Source organism: Amblyomma americanum, chromosome 3, assembly GCF_052857255.1.
Source record: "Amblyomma americanum isolate KBUSLIRL-KWMA chromosome 3, ASM5285725v1, whole genome shotgun sequence".
Taxonomy (NCBI): domain Eukaryota; kingdom Metazoa; phylum Arthropoda; class Arachnida; order Ixodida; family Ixodidae; genus Amblyomma; species Amblyomma americanum.
In genome coordinates this window covers 132,657,793-132,682,221 of record NC_135499.1, presented here as the reverse complement: position 1 = coordinate 132,682,221, position 24,429 = coordinate 132,657,793, and the positions used below count along the sequence as shown (strand labels likewise).

The window sequence follows — 24,429 nt, the reverse complement described above, 5'->3', positions numbered from 1 at the left end:
GGACGCTCCGTCCCAAACCAGCCTTACGACAGGATAGCTACTTTAACCGAGACCCGTATTGTCTTGAACACCTATAAAAGCCGAAGTGACAGGAAGAAAGCAGAGTGGGTGAGGGAGCAAACTCGAGTAAATAATATCACAAGGGAAATCAAGGAGAAATGGCCGTGATCGGGACATGCAATAGAACGGAAGATAACCGATGGTTGCTTAAGGTGATTAGATTCCAAGAGAAGAAAACGTAGAAAGGGGTGTCAGCTGGCACACGACAGAGTTAACTGGAGGAATATGAGACAGGCCTTTGCTCTGCAGTGGACGCAGTTATGCCGATGTTGGTGATTTTCTTGTCCTAATTATTCCTCCAAGGTAGCTGCGTCTCCAATGCAGCCGAATATGGGCACACCAGCTGAAGCTGCATTCTATTCAGAGCTGGTTCACAGCACCAATACTGGAAAAGTGCTGCTGGTGCCTGGAATTGTCTGGAAAAATATTGGTGCGATTTTATGGTTTTAACGTCCGAAAGCTAATCAGGCTGTGAGGGACGCAGCATTTCACGGCTCCGGATAATTTCGACCACCTGGGGTTCTTTAACGTGCACTGACGTCGCACAGTACACGGGCCTCTAGCATTTCGCCTTCATCAAAATGCGACCGCCGGTCGGGAAAAAAAACCCCTCGTCTTTCGATTCAACAACCGAGCTCCATAACCACTGAGCCACCGCGGCGGCTGTGTGGCAAAATGTACCACGATAGAACTTAACACGGTTCAAATGTTGACGTCACTGGTATCCTTCGCAAAAAAGATAGACTTTATTTCCAGAATATAATAAAACGCTAATTCCATGACGTCGCATATCCAAAATTCGTAAAAGGATTTTCATTTGACACATGACAGACTCAGCACTCAAAGAGGCAAGTGATTCAGAACACGTTGTCCAGCTGTGGCCGAGCATCACTAAAAACGACGCCTCCGACTCGTCACTGAGAGTGGTGCAGACGTCGGCATGTCCATGGTCCATTCACGGTCGTCCAGCTTGCCTATCCGGGAGTCAGAAACACTATCATTTAAGCTCCTATTGCTTCTCTCGGCGAAATTTCGAGCCCGAGCTCGTTGCAGTTTCTGATGGCTCAGACTTCTGTCTCGTCTCTGCCCTTTCGGAGAGCTCTGCTTTTCCTCCGCTCCAAGGGCCGCCTCCAAGCTAGCCGTTAAAGGCGGGTCCTGTCGCATTGCTGCGGCAGCCTGTGTCGCACTCGGCTGTCGGTCTTCGGAACCCTCTCCAGCGGCCATTCGCCGACTGGTGGATACCACAGCTGAAGCAACGAGCGCCATCAAAACGCACAGCGCGAGCATGACGAGCACTGAGGCCAAGCCTTCTTTGCCGCTCTCCTGCGAGCGTTCCAGAAGGGTCGTACTTGAGGCAGCGAGGCACTGCTGGTCTTCGTAATCGCGGTGGCCGCTCTGGGTTACCGGTGGTGGGGGTTCCAGCCATAACGCATGGAGGCGAGTTGTGGCAGGAACCTGGTTTGCCGACGCAGGTCCAACTTCTCTTCGAGGTCTCTGTGGGTAGATCACGAGCTTTGTACCTGCAGTGTGCGCAGGCAGCGCCTCTGGGGTGCCGTGACAACGGAATGGGCTTTTCATTCGAAGCGTTTCGCACGATATGTCCACACCAGTGCGGACCACGCCTTCTTCTACTTCTGAGGTTGGTGCGGTAGAATTCGCATTATGATGATGATAATGATCAAAACATTTTAATCGAACCTAAAACTGTTGGTCGGTATCTTTTTTCCGGATATCAGTTGATGTTGAAGTCACTCTTGCCCTTTAGGTATAGCTCCTGCTGAACTTTTGGGTCTGAGCTGGCCAGGATTTCCTCCCACCGCTCAGTTGGCGGTTCTTCTATTCTTTCTATTTACATGTTGTCTTGACATGCTCGTACCATGTGGTTCAGGTCTACTTTTATGCCGCAGTGTGCATTTTGTGGCGCATAGTCTTCTGGGCAGATTGCATGAACACTTTTTGGGCTCTGAAGCCAAACATGCTGTTTGACGCTCTGTCTTCTTTTTCCATTCGATATGGGGCGTATAGCTTTCTACAAATTATTTTCTAAAAAAATTTCCCCGAGCACAATGTAGTGAGGTCGGTCTTAGGTTTACTTTGTTAATTTATCTCCCCAGCCTTGGTACGAAGTGTACCTCTGCCGTGCCTGCGGTATTTTTTTTTCCAGCCCCGCCTTTATTAAAGAATCTGTAGTTTTCTATCCATGACTTTGACTGAGATTTAAAATCACTTTCGGCTTCTCTAGATAATTCTCCAAAGTAGAATCAACCCAATGGATTGGGCCGCAATGCAGCTCGATTGGACGTTTAATAAAAACAGCAGGATGATTAATTTTACTGCATTTAATGCACTAACAAATCTCGTGAAGATGTTTCAATAGCCGTATCACATAATATGTCACACAAAAATTACGTTTTCTGCTTTAAAAAACTTCAAATTAGTAACGTTAAAACACGTCGTTAAAGGCAACTACTCGTGGTATTCCATTCAACGGCTAAGTCATCAGTCGTTATTGTGTCTCCGTCGTCTTCTGTCACTGCTTCTCAAGATAAGAGGAATGACGAGTCGGCACCGTCCATCTCAATCGCGAGCAGAGTAGGCTCGTCGTCCGCAGATTCAGAAGGTACGTCGCTGCTACACGGACCACACTGTCCATCGCAATAGTTGTGAGCCGAGCAGATCTGGTGTGCGCGGGTCTCCATGCGAACATCTTTTGGAGGAGGCGGCGCGGTACCGTTGTCTGTGTGAGAGCCGTTCTTCCATCGAGCAGCAGGGTGGGCGTTACCCCTGAACACGAAAGGCCAGCCCAAGCTAGGAGCCACAGTGTTGTGGACATGACAGCGAAGCCCGCCAGTGCCAGGATGACCACGTGCGGCTAACGCGTACGCTGATTTCGCTGAAGCAGACCTTGATGCTGAGCAGCCGGTTCCGGATGGTGTCCACTGTTGTGTTGCAATCCTTCTTGACTCGAACGCTGACAAGCAGATGTCGACCTGCGACGCATGATAGCAATGCCACACTGTCCAATTTCATTTTCTTGGGTCTCCAGTGCGATGTGAGGAACTTAAAGGCGGACATCTTCCCTTCTCCGTCTTCTTTGTTCTGTGCGCGTCAACGCGCATACCTACCTGTGGCGACGCTATTGTTAATAATGGTGTGCCTGAGATAATAAACACCGTATATAGGACCCTGGAGTAAATTTCATTCAGACGTAGTCATAGCCAATGAGCGGTTGTTGGACGGGCAAATAACCCGTCTTGCTCAGGCTGCAGCGGCTGATAAACTTTTGGTCATCTGGTTTTAAGATGCCCAGCACACCTTACACTTTGCCATATGTATTTTGGGTGTATCGCCTATTGTAACAGCAATGTGCCTCTGTGCTGTCCAAGCTCGCCACTGCAAACATCATTTGTGGCGAATATACTTCAGTAACGTAAGTTGCCGGGCTAGTTGGTTATGGATAGCAAATCTCAAGCAAGATGCTACTTGAACATGCAGAAAAAGACAGGACAACTACCACAGCCGCCATTTCCAGCTGTTTATTGTTGAGACATGGGAGCAGATTGGAGCACGATGAGGGTTGCTCTAAGAAAAAGATGAGGGTGACACTAAGAAAAAAAATGATCTGACAAAACGAGCCTGGCCAACGCAACAGTCCCTGGAAGTCTGCTAAGTGTCCTGGAAAGTCAACCAAAGTTCGGCATTCAACGAATGGTCCATGTTAACGATTCCCGCTCCACAAACAAAAACATCGCATCGAAAGTGGGAGAACCAAGAGACTGATGTGTTCGAAGGAGTAAACTGCCTCTAAAGATGTTATACGACAGCGGTCACAAGTCACCTGTGTTGGGTTGAGGAAAAACGAGAGCGTTGAGACGCCAACCGGACAGTTATCTTCCAGCCCAGCGAATGCCGGCACGAGCACGAAACCTGCGCGAGTGCCTGTGGGCCGCCGCCCCCTGCCAAGCCAAGCCACGCAGACGCCTAGCCACTGCATGTGGCTACTGCCTACAACATCTCCTCCGACAGAAAAGCAACCTCTTGGGAGGAATGACGCAACGTCCACACTTGGTGTGCCGGTGGGAGGCGTCAGCGAAGGTTGTTTGAGAATCTTCTAGAGAAACTGACATCTCAGGGGGAGATTCTTCGTATGAGGCGTCAGCACAGGTTGTTTGGGAATCCTCCTGAGAAACTGAAATCCCAGGGAGAGATTCGTCGTATACGTCGTCTTGGTGGTCTCTTCGCAGGCTTTTTAAAAAGGGGATAAGATGGGTTCGATTTCGCCCTATAGTGTATTTCCCAGTGTCAATTATATATGATCTAGACTCACTTGCGGGCGACACCACGTTCCCTTTTCACTTTAACTCTGTAACCCAGATCTCATCTCCATCCAGAAGGGTCGGAAGTTGCCGTACGCCATGTCGTCTATCGTAATCTCTTCGCTGCTTTTCGCGGTATTAGGTTTCAAAATTCCGAAGTTTAGTGGCGTCTGGCAAACGGGGAGCAAGCCTTCCGGGAGTCAGGGGAATCTTGGTTCGCAACCGACTCCCCATCAATAGTTTAGAGGGGCTGTATCCATTTTTCAGTGGAGTTGACCTGTAGGACAAAAGGGTCAGGTACGGGTCTTGGGTCTTCTGAATTGAAGTTTTGATAATTTTTAAAGCAGACTCAGCGAGTCCATTGCCCTGAGGGTATTGTGGACTTGATGTGACGTGTTTTAACCCGTATTCTTGAGCAAACATTGCGAAGTCGGAGGACGAGAACTGCGGACCATTATCGGAGACTACCACCTCTGGAATGCGGTGCCGGGCGAAAATTGATTTGCTGTGATTGATCACTGTACTAGATGAGAGCTTCTCTAGACGAGTCAGTTCTGGATATCTGGAGTAATAATCATCACAATTAACCACCAGTGGCTGTTGAAGAACAGGTCCATTGCAACTCTCTCCCATGGTCTTGAAGGAAACTCGAAGGACGAGAGGGTTCTGATAAATCCACCTTCGCTGTGGTGTCCAGATGCTTCAGCGATGTCAACCCGGCGTGACATGCGGACAGACGCGTAGTGGCCCTTCTTTGGCAGCCCCTGCATACCCGCGTCCGCGCTGGGCACAGTGAACGCGGGTGTCGTTCTTTCCCACATTAATGACACGATGACGGAACACTGTCAGCTGGACGCGGATGTGGCCTTGATTCAAAGTGCTCTCGGCCGTCGTTGACGTGGGCAGCGTTCGTGGGGTGCCTGACTTGCTGCTGCAACTTTGTTGACGGTCAGCGTTTCGGGGAGAAGCTCCGCTTGCTGGTTACGAACGCTTTCGACCTGCCTAATACTCTCTAACGCCTTCTGAAGATCAGCGTCTAGTTGCAGTCTCGCTGACAATTTCTGGTCTTGAATGCCGACGACCAGTCTGTCTTGAACAAGTTCCTCATGGAGGGTGCCGTACTCACAATGGTTGGAAAGCGTGTGAAGCACAGTTACGAAGTCCTCCACGGATTCGCCGTCGTTTTGGACCCTCGTGTTGAAGCGTGCTCGTTGAAAAATGACGTGGCGCCGCGGTATGAAGTAGCTGTAGAACTAGTTTAGGACGACTTCCAAGTACTGAGTGTTCTCACCGGGGAGTTTGAAGGTTGCGAACACGTCCTCGGCCTGGTCACCCATCAAGTAAAGGAGCGTGTCGACCTGATGTGGCCCTGATTTGTCGCAGAGACCGGAAGCCGTGTAGAAACGCTCGAACCGCTTCCTCCATTTCGGCCAGTCAGCAGGAGTCGTAAAGCAGAAGGCCTCGGGCGGTTGAATGACGAAGGACGCCATGTACTGGCCGCGTAGTCCAGGCCGTAGACGCTGCTGCGACGTGTGCCCCCGTTGATGCGTATCCGAGCGAGATGAAGCAGCCCCGGTTCTGGCTTACTGAGGGAATTCCATTACTTCTGACACCATGTTGGGTTGAGGAAAAACGAGAGCGTTGAGACGCCAACCGGACAGTTCTCTTCCAGCCCAGCGAATACCGGCACGAGCACGAGACCCGCGCGAGCCGCCCGTGGGCCGCCGCCCGCAGCCAAGCCAAGCCACGCAGGCGCCTTGCCACTGCACGTGGCTGCTACCTACAACAACCTGCATCATGATGTCCATCGCGTCACGCTGATTGGCCAGGATGTTAATTCTAGGACATCACCAGTCCCGTGACCTCACTAGTCCCCTTCGCTTAGCCCCCTCGTCCGCTGCGTCTGTCACTCCGAACGTATGCCTTGTATGGAATGATTCAAGCGACCGTGCATGGCCGAGCGCGTTGCGAAGTCTCTCGTGTAACGCAAGACTCCCCTGTGCCCCCTGCCCCACGCGCCTGACCCCTCCCCCTCAGGTTAATGCAGCCGGCTACTACAACACCCTCCGCAAAACCCACCCGTGCCCAGACTTGCTAAACATTCTGGCTGGCATATGCATTTTGCGCCACGCTAGTCGTCACTGAAATTTGCGCTTCCACGAGTGTAAACATGCGTTGAATTTTTTAAAGACCTTTTAAAAAGTCGTATACGGAACTTTGTATACAACACGATAATTCGAGCGTCGGTATTGTGTTATAAAGGGAAGATTAGGAGGGCCATGACAACGTAAACTTTCCGGTGTCGATTTCGGCGTCTCTGTGAAGCTGCCACCTGCGAACTGTGACAGGCGGTGTTTATGCGGAGGTCGCGCTGCGGTCGACACCTGCCACCCGCTATAAACACCGGTTAGAACGAAACGTAGGCTATAGTGACACAATGGCTATAATGAAACACCTGCTGCAATGAAAAACAGCGCTCGCATCTTAGTAAGGGCACTGCAGTGACCTGTGATAGTGATTGGCTTCTAGAAATGATAGTGGCTTAGTGAAATTACAAGTAGTGGTAGTAGTCGTAATCGTACAGTTCCTGCTTCAGGCTGCAGACCGACAGCACAAAGCTAGACAAGGTCGAAAACAATTTTCTCGCATTTCCTCCGCATCAATCCATTCAGTCCTTTCGGGCTGCCCTAAAAGAATGTAATATAGCAGACCACAGAATTCTTGTGGCAAAAGACTCTGCTTTTCCTACCCAAAGGAAGCAAATACGTCCAAGACGGCGGCACGGCTCCTCAGATTCGGGGGGGAGCATACATTCTGGAAGACATCGTTGAAGTTCTCAAGAAGAGTCCGAAGTACAGCCTTGAGCCGAGAATCCCGGAACATGAGCTCCTCTCCCTGAATCGACGGATTTCCAACAAAGCCGATGTGGAGGACAAAGAAAGGTGCTTGCTCGACGGTGTTGACAGCCTCATCAGGACGGTTGCTGCTAACAGGTCTCTCCAACGATCTCCATTGAAACATGTCGTAGATTTTTTCAAGGACAATGACCTACGACTCATGCAGGCCGACAAAGGAGGAGGCTTCGTTCGTCGTCTTGCCGTCACCCATGTTCAACAAAAGCAGCCCAGGCTATCCAGAAGAACTTCAAGACCACAAAACAAAAACTTGGAAAGGTAAAAAGTCGGGCAATTTCCTTATGTGAACAGCTCGGTTCACAGAAGCTCGCAAAAGGTATTCAGGACACCAAGCGCAATAGTTTGGATATGTTCTTCACTGCGAAGACACACAAGGAAGGAGTGCCTTTCAGGTGCATAGTGAGTGAAAGAGGTGTCTGGCAAAATCATGTTAGCCGCTACCTTCTAAAACAGCTCAATAACCTGGTTGTGGAAGATCAGTTTCCCGTCAAAAACAGGTGGAAGATCAGTTTCCCGTCAAAAACAGTCTTGCAGTCATTGAATTTCTGTGGGAGAACAACTAACTAGGTTGTATTTTTTCTGTAGATGTGGTTGATCTCTTTTACTCTATACCGCGTGCAGAGTTGATGGCATCTTCTTAGCCTGCATAGAACCGAACGGCATGATTTCTTTCCAAAATACTGCCGGTATATCTGTAGATAACATTCTAGCCCTCTTATAGTTTTATTTGTCTTCGACAAGCGTTTCCTTTCACAGTCAAATGTATGTGCAAAAACGTGGTACATGTATTGGTTCATGCGTCGCTCCCGTAATGTGCAACATCTTTCTTGCGGGCATTGACAGAACCCTATCGGGGGCATTTGACGCAGGCAAAGTTCTGAAGACTTTAGGTACGTTGACGATTTTTTAATTATATTGACTAAACAATCGCCCTTGACTTACTCGCAAACTGCGCAGGATATTTTATCAGATTTTAAACAACATGCTAAGGGCTTGGATTTTACATATGAACTAGCGAAAGAAAACAAGTTACAGCTTTTAGATATTGACATAATCATTACTGACGAAGGTGTTTGCTGGATGTATCGTCCTCGTGCCCGCAAATAATTGTTGCCGTACGATTTGATGCACTCGAAAACAGTGAAACGTGTCATTGCCATCATGTGCCTTGATTCAGCTCTAAAGAAATCGTGCTGTCATAATGTAAAGGAAAGCTTTGACGCACAGATAAACGAACTTAAACACTCGTCCCTGTCTACTTCTATGTCCGTGTGTTTTTGTTGCGCCCCTGTGTCCACCTGAAAAGATATGAACCAACACGCCCAAATACAAGTACTTCTGAGACTTTCCTTCCCTGGTGATTAGCTCTGTGACGGAAGCATTGCTGCAAAAGTTAAAAAAAGAAAGAGAAAAAAGAGCGAGGATGGTGAAGTATCTGAAAAGAAAATCAAACCGGTGGTCATTCCATACTCCCACAAAGTGGCCCATAATCTTAAGCATGTTGCCGTAAATGACAATAATAATAATTGGTTTTTTTGAGCGGGAAAGGAAATGGCGCAGTATCTGTCTCATATATCGTTGGACACCTGAACCGCGCCGTAAGGGAAGGGATAAAGGAGGGAGTGAAAGAAGAAAGGAAGTGAGAGGTGCCGTAGTGGAGGGCTCCGGAATAATTTCGACCACCTGGGGATCTTTAACGTGCATTGACATCGCACAGCACACGGGCGCCTTAGCGTTTTTCCTCCATAAAAACGCAGCCGCCGCGGTCGGGTTCGAACCCGGGAACTCCGGATCAGTAGCCGAGCGCCCTAACCACTGAGCCACCGCGGCGGGTAAAAAAAAAAAGACAAAGTCCCGGTGGTATTCTCTGCACCCAGAAAACTTGCATCGCTGTGTCGAAAGATTGGAAATGATACTGCAAAGTCAGCAGAATGGGAAACTAAGCATGCAAACCCTATTCTGAAATGTGCAGTGGGAGCATCGTGCAGACTCGTTGAAAGGTGTACATCGGCCAGACAGGCCGATGTATTAATGAACGCCTAACGGAGCATAAACGCTCGCTAAGAACCGGCACCGAATCACATTTGCCGCATCACTGCAAGGACTGCGGCAAAGAAGAGCAAAAAATTTGTGAAGCGAAGCTCCAAGAAACTCAGATATTATGCAGGAGTAAAGATAAGACTGCCCGTGAATTGTTAGAAGCCCACCGGATTAAAAAAAGCTGGAGTTATTGTGTCAGCACCCCATCGCTGGCCATTCATAAGAATGAAAGTATATTTTTAGATAACTTTAGAAAGATTTGAATTACTTTTGTTCCCCCCCTCTGTAGTATCCTTCCCCTAGCACTAGTCATTGACCTGTTGCTTCTAATATTGTTTTTGTCCCCTTTCCTCCACGCCTTCTTCTTGGCTATAAATAAGCCATTCTTGACTTCAATAAACAGTTGCAAGTAGCACCTGTCTCGTGTCTTCCTTTCCTGTGTGCTGTGTTTTTGTGCGCTTCATCTACTCAAGCTATGAACCAACTTGCCCAAGAACGTGTTCTACTGAAATACTTTACACGAGTGTCAGGGCTCACTGGTCTCCGGAATGGGTGGCTTACCCTGTCTCTTTTCCGCTGCTTCAGGCCTAAGGGCGACTTCCCCGAAACTTATGCTTGCTTCGCCCAGCCGCATGGTCCCGCAGGGCATCGAGCTCTTTGGTATCGGAAACCAACGTGTCTGCTGCTGGGTGGGGCGCTTTTCGCACCGAGAGAAATGCCGTGCGGATTTGTTATTTTAGACGTTTTGAACCTCTTCTCTCTTGTGAACCCGATTCAACGCACCCAGTCCAGACTTCTCCGGTTTTCTTGGCTTTTTACTGTTACTGCATACTCCAAAGTCTGTAGCCAAGGGCTTTTAGAGCCGGAATGCATAGTTTGTATTTTTATCTAAAGCATAAATAATCATTTTTTCAGTCCGCAACGCAGACGGTGTACATGTAGCAGCACTTAGACTTTAATTTACCTCCTCGGTGAATGCTGAGGCGTTGTACCCTAGCCCTGCCGCTTTTCTGCACATTTTTCTCGTTCATGTGTGCGCCATGAGAAAACACCATATCTCAGCAATTTCCTTCATATGGTGTATGCTCCACATAAGTCTGCCGTTATGGATACTTTTGCTTCCTCCTCCTTCATCCGAAAAATGAGCACCGGTTTGTATTGGTAACATATATAGATAAATTTAATGAAACGAAGGCAGAGAGGTCGGCCGCGAAACATTGATATCTAGCCTGCTACTGTGCACTGGGGAAGGGGAGGAGGAGAAGAGAGACTGCAGAAAACAGGTCGGCTTCATTACATCCAGGCAAACAACAACACTAGCACGAGCCCGAGTCCCGAGACACGCCCCGCGAGTTTCGGGCTAGGTCGCAGCCACGCCGTCCCGACCTAGCCATATGCAGTGTCTACTGCCTGCAACAGCTTCTAGTTTGGATTAACACATTGATTTGCGGATTGTGGTTTGCTCGAGCACTGAAAGCATTTACATTTCGGTATATCAGAGTGGCAGTCTTACAACACTGATAATCTATATTTTATTGTAATGCACTTAAAATATTTTATCTCCAGTACACCCCCCCCCCCTCCCCCTTCTTGTTAGAAGGTACCCAAAGAAAAAGATAGTGCTCGAGAATCTTTTTTTACCTTGGTGTAGTGGCGAAGGTGCCACTACACCCTGGCCAATCCCCCCATGTGGGTATGTGCCATGTTTTAAGAGGAAGAAGAAGAAGAAGACGTGGCGCAACGGTAAGCCACCGCTACATCGAGAATGAAGTTTGCACATCGCAGGGAGTCTTCCGCACTGAGGACGGAGCCCTTGTCCACTACGACGCGTGGTTCTTCGGGGCAGCCTATGGGGAGGGCTTCTGCCTCGCGTCGTCCACGACGACGGTGCCCCTTCTTTGCGAGCACGTTGTTCCTGACGCTTACCAACCTCCTCGAATGAACGACCTCAGGACGTTGCCGCTGGAACGTGCTCAGCCGGCAGCAACACGGCGGGCCGCCTGGATGTATCATAACAGTAAGTACGTCACCAGGTTAGGTCACATGCATGAGATACGCAATTACGCAACATGACAAAACTTCTTGCTCAAGCCACATCGACGATGCGTACTGGTAGATCTTCCGCATCGTCAGCGGAGTTCCTATATAGCCGCGAGAATCTACCTTTTCCTAATTGATTTGTAGTACTGTATGGTAATAATAATAATAATAATTGGTTTTTGGGGAAAGGAAATGGCGCAGTACTTGTCTCATATATCGTTGGACACCTGAACCGCGCCGTAAGGGAAGGGATAAAGGAGGGAGGGAAAGAAGAAAGGAAGAGAGAGGTGCTGTAGTGGAGGGCTCCGGAATAATTTCGACCACCTGGGGATCTTTAACGTGCGCTGACATCGCACAGCACACGGGCGCCTTAGCGTTTTTCCTCCATAAAAACGCAACCGCCGCGGTCGGGTTCGAGCCCGGGAACTCCAGATCAGTAGTCGAGCGCCCTAACCACTGAGCCACCGCGGCGGGTGTACTGTATGGTACGGTACTGTATGGTACGGTGCGGCATTTCATAGTGTCGCGAATTGGTAAGGCTTCCCCGACGTTCCGAAGGTGAACGCTATCGCGTGCAGGCTCGAACGAAACAAAGAGAACAAAGAGATCAAACAAAACGAAACGAAGTCGCATTTATAACTTAAAGGAAAGGGACCGATAAGAAACGGAAACGAAAACAAGAAAACACACACTCAACACGCGTACAACACTGCATAATAAAGGAAAGAGTTCACCAGGTAGTGAGAGTCCCAGGTGAAGTGGGGATACCTTGAAGACAGGGCGGACGCGGGTGGTTGTAGTGCTATGCGTCGCTGGCGCTGCGTCGAAGGAAGCGACGGAAGGGAGCCAGGTGGTATTAGGAGCGGAGGGGAATACAGGGAGATGCCGGTGGACTCCCGTCAGCAGCCGGAAGAACTTGGCAGCCGCAGAAAGAAGAAGCTGCGAACTGGGCGAGTTGGTACTGATTCGTATTTGAACAGCGCTTGTGCTGTCCATTCTTCGTTGTGTCCTCTTGTTTTATTGCGCTGTTCAAATATGAAAAAAAGAAGCGTAGCCGACACCGTCGACGGCGGCCCGAAACGCCAGAGGCTTTAAGCAGGCTATCCAAGGGTGTCTTTAGGCAGCACGGACCCTCAATCCATGGGCTGCGACCTCCACGCTTGCAAGGAACGCAGGAGGCTTGCGTCGGTGGTCCAAGGGAGGTCCACGGCAGCACGGACCCAACGTCCGACGGCTACCACCTCCACGCTTGAACCACCCGATCTCCGCTCCGCTGTCCGACGCACCACTGTGTAGGCACCGCGTTCGAAAATCCCCCGACGATTACGTGTGCACATCACACATAGCATGGCATGGCATGACTTAAGACGGTATGGTATAGTTCGGTATAGTACGTGGAGTTTAACGTGCCGACGTTACACGTCAGCTATGAGGTACGTCGTACTAGTGTACTCTGGGATTATTTCGACCACCTCGGCTCTTCAACGTGCACTGCCGTGGCGCAGTACATGGTTAACATCTCCAATGAGGTCCGGGGGTTGGCGTAGGGTGAGAAGGGTGAGTTTCTTTGTTTACAGAATTGCATACATTGATGTTGTTATAAGCCCCTCCTCCGAGAACGGACGGCGTCTTTGGGGGACATCCTTCGCTATCACGGGAGGTACCGCGTGCGCCTGCGAATACCTTCTGGCGAAATCGAATTTCGCTCTAAATCTTGGCGAACACGGGGCTACAGAGCACTCGAGATGGATGACCTTTCAGAGTGCACCACACAGTCCGCATGACACGGATGCATGCAGTTCCTGCGGGTAATATTAGGAGCCTTGCTGTTGCACAGTCAGAACGCACAGCCCAAAGGCATGTTGCAACGTCATAGTGGTGTGCGCGAACTGGGCTACTGCATTTAGCGCCTAACGCAGCTGTATTTTGCGCAATAGCAATCTGATTAAAGCACAAGGCGCAACCTCAATGCATCTATGTCCGCATTTTGGTGTCTGTCTTATATCTTCTTTAGAACTATTGCCGAACTAAAAAGTGATTTTGCTCTCGAACATGATAACAGAAGGGACATTAAGTCCAGGACCTATCTTCCGTTGGAAAGTGCACGGAGTTTATAGTTCAGTTCCCACATCTGTCCTTTCTTTTTTCTCACAGTGAGGTACGGGGACACCACGAGGGTCACCGAAGCAAGCGATCAACTGCCTTCGACGTCAGTGGCTGGCCTTCTGAAGCGATTTAGCACTGGCGGGAGCAACGGGGGATGCCTGGTCATCGTGCTCGTCATATTAGGCCTCTGCGTCTTTGTGTGGGCCGTGGCGGCGGCCACACTGACCCACTACGTCATCTTTGCCGGCGAGAACCCTGACCGCCTGAGGTATGAAGACGCTGATGAAGCCGTGGAGCTTCACCTGGAGGAGAACTATGTGCCCAACTCGCCGACTGGGCTGAAGGTCAGCCCGGAAGCCGGCACGGTCGTTCAGCCGTGGAGGCCCAAAGCAGCGCAGACATTGAGAGGTGCTAATGGTGTGGCCGTGGAGGCAACGAACCCGTCAGGCGACGAGCTCGGAGGACTCCTAGGCGTACATGGGCACGACAGCAGCGGACGCGAGGCTCGCGAAGGCGTTCCTGTCCACCCGAGCTACGACGCCGAGGCTACGAGACGCAGCGATTCTGTGAGCAACGTTTCCGAGCCCGAGATAATTCTCTGAAACGCAACTCGGGCGAAGAGAAGTTCTCGCAGGATGAAGCGCACACGGCACCTGTACCCGAGGCGCCATGTAAGAGACCAAACAACACTTTTAATTGTGTTTTTTTTCTTCTGCATGTTCTGTTCTTTATGGATGTGTAGTCTGCGTCAGACTTGTGTAGAGGGCTGGAGCAGCCCATTGCCCTCTAAACAAAGCTACACCTCGCCGCAGCCGTAATCTTGTTGATGCACACGCAGCAACGAGCACGTTATCATAGATACATGGGCTACATCTAGTTTCACTTTTGTAGCGATAGCTACTTTACGGTAGCATTTCGAGCTCAACGTGGCGGCGCCATGGTGGTGGCGGCGCCGTGGCTGATCACGTGGTTGGTGCCGCGTGGTGCGGAGCAGCTGCTGCTGCCGGCGGCCCTGCGCGCCGGCGAATCCGAGCCACAGCTGTGCGCATGCGCCGTCTCAAGTGGGACGAAGACGATGAAGGAATGCCCAGCGGAACGGAGCGCCGAAAGACTGACTATTCAGCAAGTTCCACTCGGCCGGCTGCAGCTCTCGCGCCACTCCAGGTTTAACCAGAGCTAAACCATCGCTAATTTTTTACTGATTGGCACTCGCTGCTCTACCGTTGTGCACGAGGGTGGCGCAGAGCGCACACATTGTTTTTTTTTTAAGCAACCTGGTTTATATGCCAGCCTGGGACCTGCGGTCTGTCAGACTGTAGCGTTGAGACCAGCATTGGGATTCGACATCACAGCCTAAGGAGCGCAATCAGGACAGGGGCCGCAGGAGCAGAAAGGGGAAAGTGTGCCTAAACTTTGTGGAGCATGTTAAGCTTCAGTTCGAGACGAGGTGGTCGCGGAGCGCCCGGAGTAGCCGCCTCTCTCCTCGGGTCTCTAGTCCACTCTGTCCAAGACTCCTGTGTTGGCCAGGGGTAGCGGCGTCCCCCCCCCCCCCCCCCCTGCCGGGCTTTCAGCCTCGCTGCCGTCAGCACTCGCCTGCAGCAGGCGCCGGAGCCCCAGTTCCGAATCTTCTGGGACAACCGCTTCCTCGCCGACACAACAGTATAGGGCTGCTCAAGGCAGATTAGACATTGTCGCAACTGTCATAAGCCTCTTCACCTTCAAGCCAATCAGTAAGATCGACTTTTAACTTCTATCCGAACTCCTCAAAAGTCAGCCCCTGTTACCGCACTGCGCCTTCGCTGCGGCGCCAGCAAGCGTCGCTGATTTGGGGGTATTTCTTAAGAATCTATGGTTAACTTTTATCGTAGTTTTCGGAATCCTCTTTTGACAACCTGCCAATAACCTCGCCTGCTTCACAACAAAGTTCTGTCAGACTTTTCCCGAGGCCAAATCTCCCGCATAATATCCACCTTCTCGGAAATTATTTCGAAATTTACAGGAAACAATCCGATGTCCGCGTTCCCCTTGTAAGACTTCAGACGATCCTTGATTTTGATCTTCGTGTTTTTTATCCTGACGTTGATCTTCGTCATTTAGATATTCGGCACGCAGTAGTACATGTGCTCTGTAGTTGTGAAGAATGCCAGGAGTTTTTGCATACCAGCAGCATACTTTGAAACAGCTGCCAGGAAACACTGTATGAAGCAAAGCATGTTAAACACAAAAAGGACAGCTGCATGACAGTAAGCCTCTCTATGAGTGCCCACGTTAAATACTACTGCAATACTACTATAGCTTTATATTTGATGGCTCCCTTCAATTTATTTTTTTGAAGCACATTATAGTTTCATTGATCAATAAATGGTGACGCTAATGACTGTAAAATCATTTGTTGTTATTTAGGCCGTATAGCGATGAATACTCTGGAGGCACACATGCTCATGAGCTGGAAACATGGCGAATCAAGAATAATATATATATATATATATATATATATATATATATATATATATATATATATATATATATATATATATATATATATATATATGTAGCAGGACCACCGTTGTTTATGTGCAGCCTGTCTGATGTGCGCCAAATTTGCAAATATAGGACAACGCAATAACCGATAACATTCTTCCACGTAGCACTGAGTAGCCATTCCCAGGATTGTTTTGTTCTTGAAATAGACAGCTTGTAAATATTATGCATGAAATGGGAGCGTAAGGCTAGAGAAAGCTCAGTGTCACTGCAAAGGAATGGAGTGTCTCCTCTCAACTTGCTTCTCGTGTTCTGGTAACCGAAATCTCTTAATGTGTTTTACTATAGCACTGTTTTATCTTCTTTATTCTGCAGATTCATCGCAAGCCTGGAGGAGAGCGCGCCAGCTCTGTTGGCGCCACTCCAGTAGTTTGTCAGTCAGCGTGACTGATTCGACTGACAACCAACAAAGAAAAAATAGTTATCTTCGATCTCTAGTATACTCACCACAAGTAAATTTTGAATGCTGTCAGCTCATTGTTGTTTCACTTTAATTAAGCGGCCTAATGGCTACATGCTACAATCTTCTTCGTTCTACAGCAGTATAAAACCTTTGGACTGCCTGCGCTGTGCAGTAGTCTGTGTTTGTGACCCGCACATATTGAAGCGAACATGACCTACTATAATAGTGGATTGTAATGTGCATATCTGATTTTTGAAATAAACAATTCTATTTGTTGTTCACCTTTGTGAAAATAAAATTATACAAAAATATTGTCTTTTCTTTTAACTGTAAGCAGCTGCTCCTGAAATAATGCGCGTTTTGTTCGTATTTGGTTTTTATTTTTCCAGGAATATTAGACATAAACACTTTCTCATTAGCCAAACGTCTGTGGAGCTAATATAACTCTATACAGCGCCTCATACCAAAGCCGCTTCCAATATGCAAGCGGCATTTGTACACTGCCCCGAAACCGGCTTTAAGTGATGCCGAGAGAAGACGCCTGCAGCTTGGTAGGCACATTGATGAATACCTCAGAAAAGTGAGATGCTCCGAATATGATTTTAAAGCGAAAGATTTACTATTCCAGCCAGCGAACCATTTCGGCTCGTCGCGCCGTATGCCTATGTCGTATGCCGTATGCCGTGGCCTACCTTGAGCTGCCGTTGCCTAGCTACGCCCCAGCCGCACTCCAACAGATGGCGCCGGCGTAGACGCCGCTGCCGTCTCTGCTCGCTCCACCAGATGTGCTCCGCTGGGGTAGAGGCAGAAGAGGTGTCGCCCCGCAGGGGGTATATATATGGGCGCTTCGCCTCAGTGTATTGTAGTCGTGTAGTCGTGTATATGATACCTGATTTAATTTCTGCTGCGAGTCCTTGGACCCAAGGTACTAAACTTATTTTTGGAGTATGGCGGAATGCTTGGCTTGAAGCACTCTGGCACGGGTCGGCCCGGTATTGCACTGCATCCGGGATCGGCCCGGGCAGCAGTGTATTGTAGCAGTGTATTGTAGCAGTATGGAGAGCTCGAAAGGGACGCAACAACGACGGAGCGAAGCTGTTGCTGTTGCTATTGCTGATAGGAAAAAAGAAAAGGAAAGTGCATGGGCCTGCCTAGTGGCTCAAGCCGAGCCACGCTCGCTGCCTCGTGCTGAAAGTAGGGGTGTTGAAGGTTAGGAGAGCAAAGATAGAAAGAAAAGGCGCGCGCTAACATGCCCCGGGCCGATCCCGGAGGCAGTGCAATACCGGGCCGACCCGTGCCAGAGTGCTTCAAGCCAAGCACACCACCAGAACGAAGCGAGGAAGAGACACCGCGCTCAAGAGACACCAGAAGAACGCGCCGAACGACTCGAGAAGCTTCGTAACGAATATGCGGCTAGAAGTCGTCCTCGAGAGTTGAGCTCTCGAGAGCGTAGACGACGTGCCGAGGAAACGAAGCTTTCGCAATTCAACTAGGGTTAACCAGAGCTAAACCACCGTCCTTTTGTGTTCACGTGGTACAATAGCAGGGTCTGAGAACCTGAAAATGAAGTATAGGTATTATGAAAAAAAATATATTGCACCGTTTTTTTTTTCAGTGCTGAAATACACTTTATCAATGCTTTCCCCCTAATAACCTCCCTAGCCCTCCTTTTCTATCCTTTTTACCTTTATTTAATTATCCTTTATTCTTGCCTAATTTAACCTTACAGGGAAGCTGAAACGATTTTCAAATTATATGAGAAGCAGTCGTTTGGAGGAATGGGGCTTTGCAAATAATGTGTTCAATTTTGTCTCGATTCAGTGCGCCGGCCGGTTCTGTTTTCTTGCTCCATTCCATCCCGCACTTTGGTGAAAAGCAGATGAATGCAACCTTCCTCCAGTGCCGTTTGTTTTCCGCAGTTCGGTCGTTCTCTGAGACAAACTGGCGGTATGCAACATACCTGACAAGTTCGCACAGGATATGTTATTGCATCAGTATTTCTGTATTGGTTGTATTATTTTCTTCTATGTTTGTAAACATTTAATGCGAAAGAATTACTAGTTACATAACGATACGGCCGGAGATCCCGCGGATGACGTTACGATAGTGCTTGGCAATCGCGAGTAAAAGCGGTGTTAGCTCGTTGCCCCGAGGCGCTGGTGCGCGTTTTCTTACAAAACAATGCCAATTGCGTTTATCTCCGTCCTTTTGAACTAGATATTCTTGTTCAGTGCATTAAAGCTATTAAATGCGCCAGGCCGCTCAGTTTTTTCGAAAAGTGTTTCAGGTACCCTATAAGCTCTGCACCAGCTGCTAACATTTCTCAGGAATCCTTCGCATTTCCTCCTCCTTCTCCTTTCGCTCTTTCTCTGCACCCCTCTTTTTTTTCTATTTCCGCTTCGCTTCCTGCTATGGACCTCCTTCACCCCGCGACGTCACGAAGATGCGGTGGCGCTGATGTTAGCAGCGACTTTCGCATGGTAGGCAAAACAGGTTCCGCTTGCCCGTGCCTACCGCAGCTGCCGCAGCTACCGGCGGCTGCTTCAAGCCTGTGCACTGCAGAAGCAGCATGTATTGACCAGCTGCGTCACTGCTGGATCTGCGTAGTAGCATAAAAAATAATAAATTAGCCTCGATAGGTTTCTCGCGCATAAATTCCGCATTAGGAAACTGGCTAACAGGCATTGGGCCACGGTAGTAAAGCGCGAAGTCTGGGAGTCGATAGGCACTGCCACTCAATGCACTTAATAGCATGCAAGTTACTGCGTTCATTCACCTGAACTTCAGATAGTAGGCTGATAATTGCTCAAGGAAAAAAAAAGACACCTGCAGCTGCAAACGTACTTATCACGTTGAGCCGGAGTGCACGGGGCGCCGACAGGTTCACTCGCCCCCAAGGAATGCGTTTTTTTGTTAATAGCACACCATGTTTTAATGGCGCGTTTTATGACATTTAATATTTACTTGAAACTGTTTCTCGGTATGACGACGTAATTATTTCATTCGAGTAGAAAGAAGTCTGGTAAGTTGTGTCAATCTTGCGCGGTCGCGTTGGTGTGCTTAGAATAGCGTACCTTAAGTGTGCTAAACGCCATATGCTTTTTCATTGCATCATGCATGTGTCATGTTTCATGAGGTAGTACATGATTGCGAAGCATGTTTGGAAAGAAGCAGCCGCAGGCGTGCTACTAACAGACACGTGGCGAGATTGAGAGGGGACGCGGCAATGAAAAGTGTTTTAGTTATTCATGCATGCGATATGTAACTAAACTTTGTGCAAATATGAAATTCCTACGGTAGTTTCAGTAATTCCTTTTATTTATAGCTATACCTGGTACAGTTCTGGGTAATTATAATTAACACCGTCGTCAAGTCCCCCCAAGGTCTCAAATAATTGAGTAGATAGTGCGCAGTTTTTTTATGCCAGCATGTGCATAAAGCCCTGTTCTGTACGCTGACGCAATTAGTTCTTTTTCTATATGATCAGTACTTATGCATGCATAGTTACATGAAAACGTTTCTTACAAGAAATAACACAGTACTGCACGTGTAGGGAAAAAATCGAGAGATTTATTACGCTCCTCAACGTCTCAGGAATAGTTTGCGACAAATGGAATCATTTGATTTTCATGCAAATTACGAAGGTGAGTGATCCAGTCGCAGAAAATGTGAGAGGTCACAAAACAAACCTTAAAGTTTATTCCCTCGTTTATGGCATCTTCGATTTCGCTTTGGTCAAAGAAATGCGGCACTGGAATCAAAGAAATTACCTCACAATTTTTGACGACCACACTTCTAAAAAGCGTAATTTATAAATTTGGACTCAATATTTTGCTATAATTTTTCGTCACGAGACTAGGTTTCAGGGCTAGGAAAGAAAATAATTCTAGAAATCAAAAATTTTCACCAAATCGACCAGCTTAACAAGAGGACAAGTCGGCCTGGCTGGTGCGTGGTCATGCGGCTAAAAACAGCGCTAAGCGAGACAGGAGATCAGGGACACGACGCTGTCCCCACTTTTCGCACAGCACGACACGTACGTATGTCAGCAGACGATGAACGCATGTCTGCTCCGACGAAACAAGGCCAGCACTTCCCGTCACTATTGTCCCGAAGTAAAATCATTCTGGCTAGTGCAGAGTGTCAAAACTTCTTTTATTCAATGCCTAGCGCATAAACGGCAGGAACGCTTTCTACATGTTTACTACTAACCATATATACAATACAGTGGCAAACTATTTCTCTTTATAGGCCGCACGTAGCCAACGCGAGCTCGTGTACTTCAACAAATTACTAAGTTGGAAGCATCGACCATTGCTATGATTCGAAGAAACTGGAAACGCGCCTACAAGCCTTGAAAACCCGCGCTCAACACGTATCCGCGACGCCACTCCCCGACCTTTTGCCTACCACGAGCTCGCTAGCGACTGCAGCGCCACCTCGTTTGTTTACAAACATGCAGGAGGTCTATTTCTCTGAGCCTTACTGCTTAGTTGTGTTCTAGTTTATACAGGTGAGCACAATCAGTGATACCTTGCCACCTGTCGAAGCTCCTCATGTGATGTGTGGACACACAGCCCTTCAAGACCTTATTCGCCATCTCAGTTATCCCCCCCCCCCCCCCCCCCCCCCGGTTTCCTTTCCGCTGAACTAGGGTATTTCTTTTCACAGTTTTGCACGTCAACCGGCTTGAACCTCTTTAGTAGCAAGCATCCCTGTACACGATTCACTCTCCCCTTCTTAACACCCTTCTCCATTTACGCCCCCATTCCTTCTTCAGGCCTTCCTCCTCGGAGTGAAGGCCCTCTTTAAACCACGCCAATGATAAATGTGTGGCGACACACTCTGCGCACGTTTCCGCGCAGCCTCTGCCTTGTTATCATCGGGTACAGCGTAACACGGCCACACGCTGGACTGCGTCAACGATAAAGCACAGCGCCACCGCTGCTTCACCCGAGGCGCGCGTCGCCAACTACGGCTACAACGACAGGCTGCCCGGCTGGGAAGAGGGCTGTTTTCCTTCCGCTACCCAGACGAGCGTAGCCTGGGCATGCTCGTCCGCTGCCGTCGCAAATAAACAGTTGTTACGTTTTATGTTGGGATTCGTTCTTCGACAGAATGACATCCCACAAATGCTTTGCCCAGACAAAGGCAAGTCCGCTTGTAGAAATGTTGGCAAATTCCCTGACGTTCCGCCCTTCCTTGTTCACATGTTCTTATGAAGCAGTCGCTTTCTTTTCACCAATAAATAAAGTTATCAAAATAGCGACACATATTATCTTCGTGCGCTGCTGCTTTATTGAGGTGTTTTTTTTGTACAATTCATACTCAAAGGCTCAAAGCAGCCAACCTGATGGGGAGTTAAAAGTATTGAGCAGATGAACACTGACAGGAAAAGTGAATGATTTCTTGAAATAAAATTCAGCAAAACGAACCCTGCGTAGAGAGTCAAAGCTAGTTCTGAGCTTGCTCAATATATTAGTTTCGTTGTTTTCCGGTCTCTTCACTGGTTATCTCAGTTCCTCAAGGACGACTGGAAGAAGCCACTTCTCAACATTCTGCTGAGGAGACTCATCACTACGGCCTCACATGCACCAAAAAACCCCAAAATAGGCCAGCATTCAGAGGTTGGTAAGGCTACTATGCTATAAGCAGTGTCGCACCACCTTGGAGTGAAACACACAGGTGCATGGCGACAGCACGCAGATTCCGTGTGATGCCTAGGGAGAGCTGATAATGTTGAGGCTGAAGCTGCAGCTGTTCAAAACCACACTATGTGAGCTTGCAACAACGCTCGCATTAACTTCACAGTCGAGTCCTGATAACCCAAAACTTTTCCTTATATAGTAGCCCGAGCGGCGCAGGTAGCGTGGTTTCATGCATGAAGGAAACATTACGATGGTCAGTTAAAAGGATAAGTAACCAAAGAGCAGTAACTAGTCATAATTCTAAGGCTCGTTTGTGGTCGCTTAATAATGATCGTTGGAGGTGAAACCTACGCAAAGGACACCATGCAGAATTACGTGCTTTGCTCTGCCAAACTCGTAGAAAATTCAAAATTGCAGTGAGAGACCAAAATATCCAGCTCTGTACTCTGTATTAAAGATATAAATATTGTAACATTTTTTGTGTCAGGTACAAAACAGCCATTGCATATTAAACACACTGGGAGGTCCACCTGCGATGAATGGAACATTCGTGAGCGACAGTCTCCTTACAAGATGCACAGAGAAGCATCTGTAGGCTCTGAAAACAATTCTTATCACGTGAACAAGTTCAGCTTACTGCCACGCAGTCTGGTGAAATGCACAATGAAATCCGAAGCACGAAACACGCAGTCCTCCACTCAGGGGAACGACACTGAAGATACGGTACAGAGTTGATAACAAGCAAAACGGTGCACTAATATAGCCAACTACACAATATGCGCAAGACATGATCCGGACATTGTCCAGCGGTAACTGTGTGTTTCAGGCTAAGCAGTGGCTAAAATGGCGTGGACTAAATGTGAAGTTGGACTGCAGAAGCATACGTGACGATAGCAGAGGGGAAAGAAAGCGCATGCAGATTAGTCAGGCTGGTGCCACGTTTTGAAAGATATATATATTATGAAAGCATCTGAACCTGAGAATCGGAGCATGCGGAGCATCTTGTTCCAAAACTGAAAGTGGTTCAACGTTCTTCTGTCACTGCGGCACGCGTCTTTACCGTCACAGAAGAACTCGTCCCGCTATCAGATCCCGCATGCGCCTCCTCCATCGTGGAGTTCGTGTCTATGTCTGCCGTGCTAGTGTGTTTTCCCCCCAAATCCTCAGGATGCGACAGCTGCGCGAACGATGCGTTGTGGCCCAGCGATGGGTCTCCGCCGACTCCCTTGACGGTCGTGTGAGAACGGCGTGTCGAGAATGGCGAGTCGAGGTACAGCAGGACCAGGCTGGCCGCGAACAGGAAGGCGAAGGCGAGACACACGATCCAAGGAAGGGACTCCAGGATGCGGCCGTGAGGATCGACGGCTCCTGCGGGGAGTCCTCTTCGCAAGGGCCGGCCGCTGTCCTCGAGGTCACCCGGTATCAGGGAGATGGCGACGGAGGGCGTGACTCTCACCGGAAGCTGGACGGACACGTGCCCCGGAGTCCAAGCCGTCGGCTCGATTGGCAGCTCGTCAACCTTAGTATAATAAAACGGAGAGAGCAAAAAAAGGTAGAGGTTAAAGGTCGAAGGTCAACTAAACGTGACGGGTCAAGGTCAGGTGTGAAGGGTTCGACGCCATAACTGTACCAGATATGGTCATACACGGCTAACGTGGTTGGGCTGCACGTCGTTCAAGGTCATTCTCCGGTCTACGCGGCGACTGCTTTACCTAACGTAGTGAAGCTTGCGTCAAAAGGAATATCTAGCGGAGGAAAACGGAAAGGCCTGAAACGAGAGGACATTCGCAGTTTGTGCATATATTTGGTGTTGGCCATTGCAGGCCAAACTATGCGACTGGGTCGCGAGTCCGAGACGTGCACCACTAAAGTGAGCAACCTATGCATTGAATTCAGCATAGATGATAAAGTAAGCATGCCTTGCCCAAACTCGCGGCACACCAAAAACAATAGAGTTGAAGTTGGGTGACGTATCTGTAAACTTGCCGTGCTTGCTGATCGTAATAACTCAGACCTTGTGCTGCCTTCGAGCCCAGGATCTCCGGGGCGCTTGGTGCCAGTGCTGCGTAATAGCGTCCAACTTTTTCCTGCTCATTACGGTTGCTCTGCGGAACGGCCTGGCTGTGGTAGGCAACAATCTTCTTTTTCTTCGTCTACCGGAAGAAATTTTTCCGAACTGAGGGTTAGTTACAGGTGCGCGAAGTATAAAGTGCACAAAAGTTCTTGGTTGCAATTCTGAAAACAAAGATATAAAAAAAAATCAAATTATTTAGCCAAGCCTAAAAGATACCTGCATGAAAACGAGAAATATGTGATTTCGTGTACTGTATTTTTGCTACACATAACAAACACGGCGTGAG

General features: G+C 48.7%; 2 protein-coding genes across 2 annotated transcripts; one reads left to right on the top strand and one right to left on the bottom strand.

The window, feature by feature from the left end:
* Positions 1 to 11,094: 11,094 nt before the first annotated feature.
* On the top strand, positions 11,095 to 16,449 carry LOC144123312 (uncharacterized). Its single transcript, XM_077656163.1, has 3 exons — positions 11,095 to 11,348; positions 13,526 to 14,148; positions 16,334 to 16,449. Exons 1-2 carry the CDS (start codon positions 11,270 to 11,272, stop codon positions 14,077 to 14,079), a joined length of 633 nt encoding a protein of 210 aa, XP_077512289.1. The 5' UTR covers positions 11,095 to 11,269; the 3' UTR covers positions 14,080 to 14,148; positions 16,334 to 16,449.
* A 6,556-nt stretch (positions 16,450 to 23,005) lies between these two features.
* LOC144123311 (uncharacterized) lies at positions 23,006 to 24,172 on the bottom strand. The gene is made up of 2 exons (XM_077656162.1): positions 24,084 to 24,172; positions 23,006 to 23,588 (listed from the first exon to the last, which is right to left on the bottom strand). Exons 1-2 carry the CDS (start codon positions 24,162 to 24,164, stop codon positions 23,094 to 23,096), a joined length of 576 nt encoding a protein of 191 aa, XP_077512288.1. The 5' UTR covers positions 24,165 to 24,172; the 3' UTR covers positions 23,006 to 23,093.
* Between the last annotated feature and the right edge of the window lie 257 nt (positions 24,173 to 24,429).

Excerpts from the sequence above, each read along its gene's own strand:
- LOC144123312 (XM_077656163.1), top strand. The coding sequence starts at position 11,270 with ATGAACGACCTCAGGACGTTGCCGCTGGAACGTGCTCAGCCGGCAGCA. Across the intron at positions 11,349-13,525 it reads CGCCTGGATGTATCATAACA|TGAGGTACGGGGACACCACG; the intron begins GTAAGTACGTCA and ends TTTTTCTCACAG.
- LOC144123311 (XM_077656162.1), bottom strand. The coding sequence starts at position 24,164 with ATGAGCAGGAAAAAGTTGGACGCTATTACGCAGCACTGGCACCAAGCG. Across the intron at positions 23,589-24,083 it reads GGGCTCGAAGGCAGCACAAG|GTTGACGAGCTGCCAATCGA; the intron begins GTCTGAGTTATT and ends TATTATACTAAG.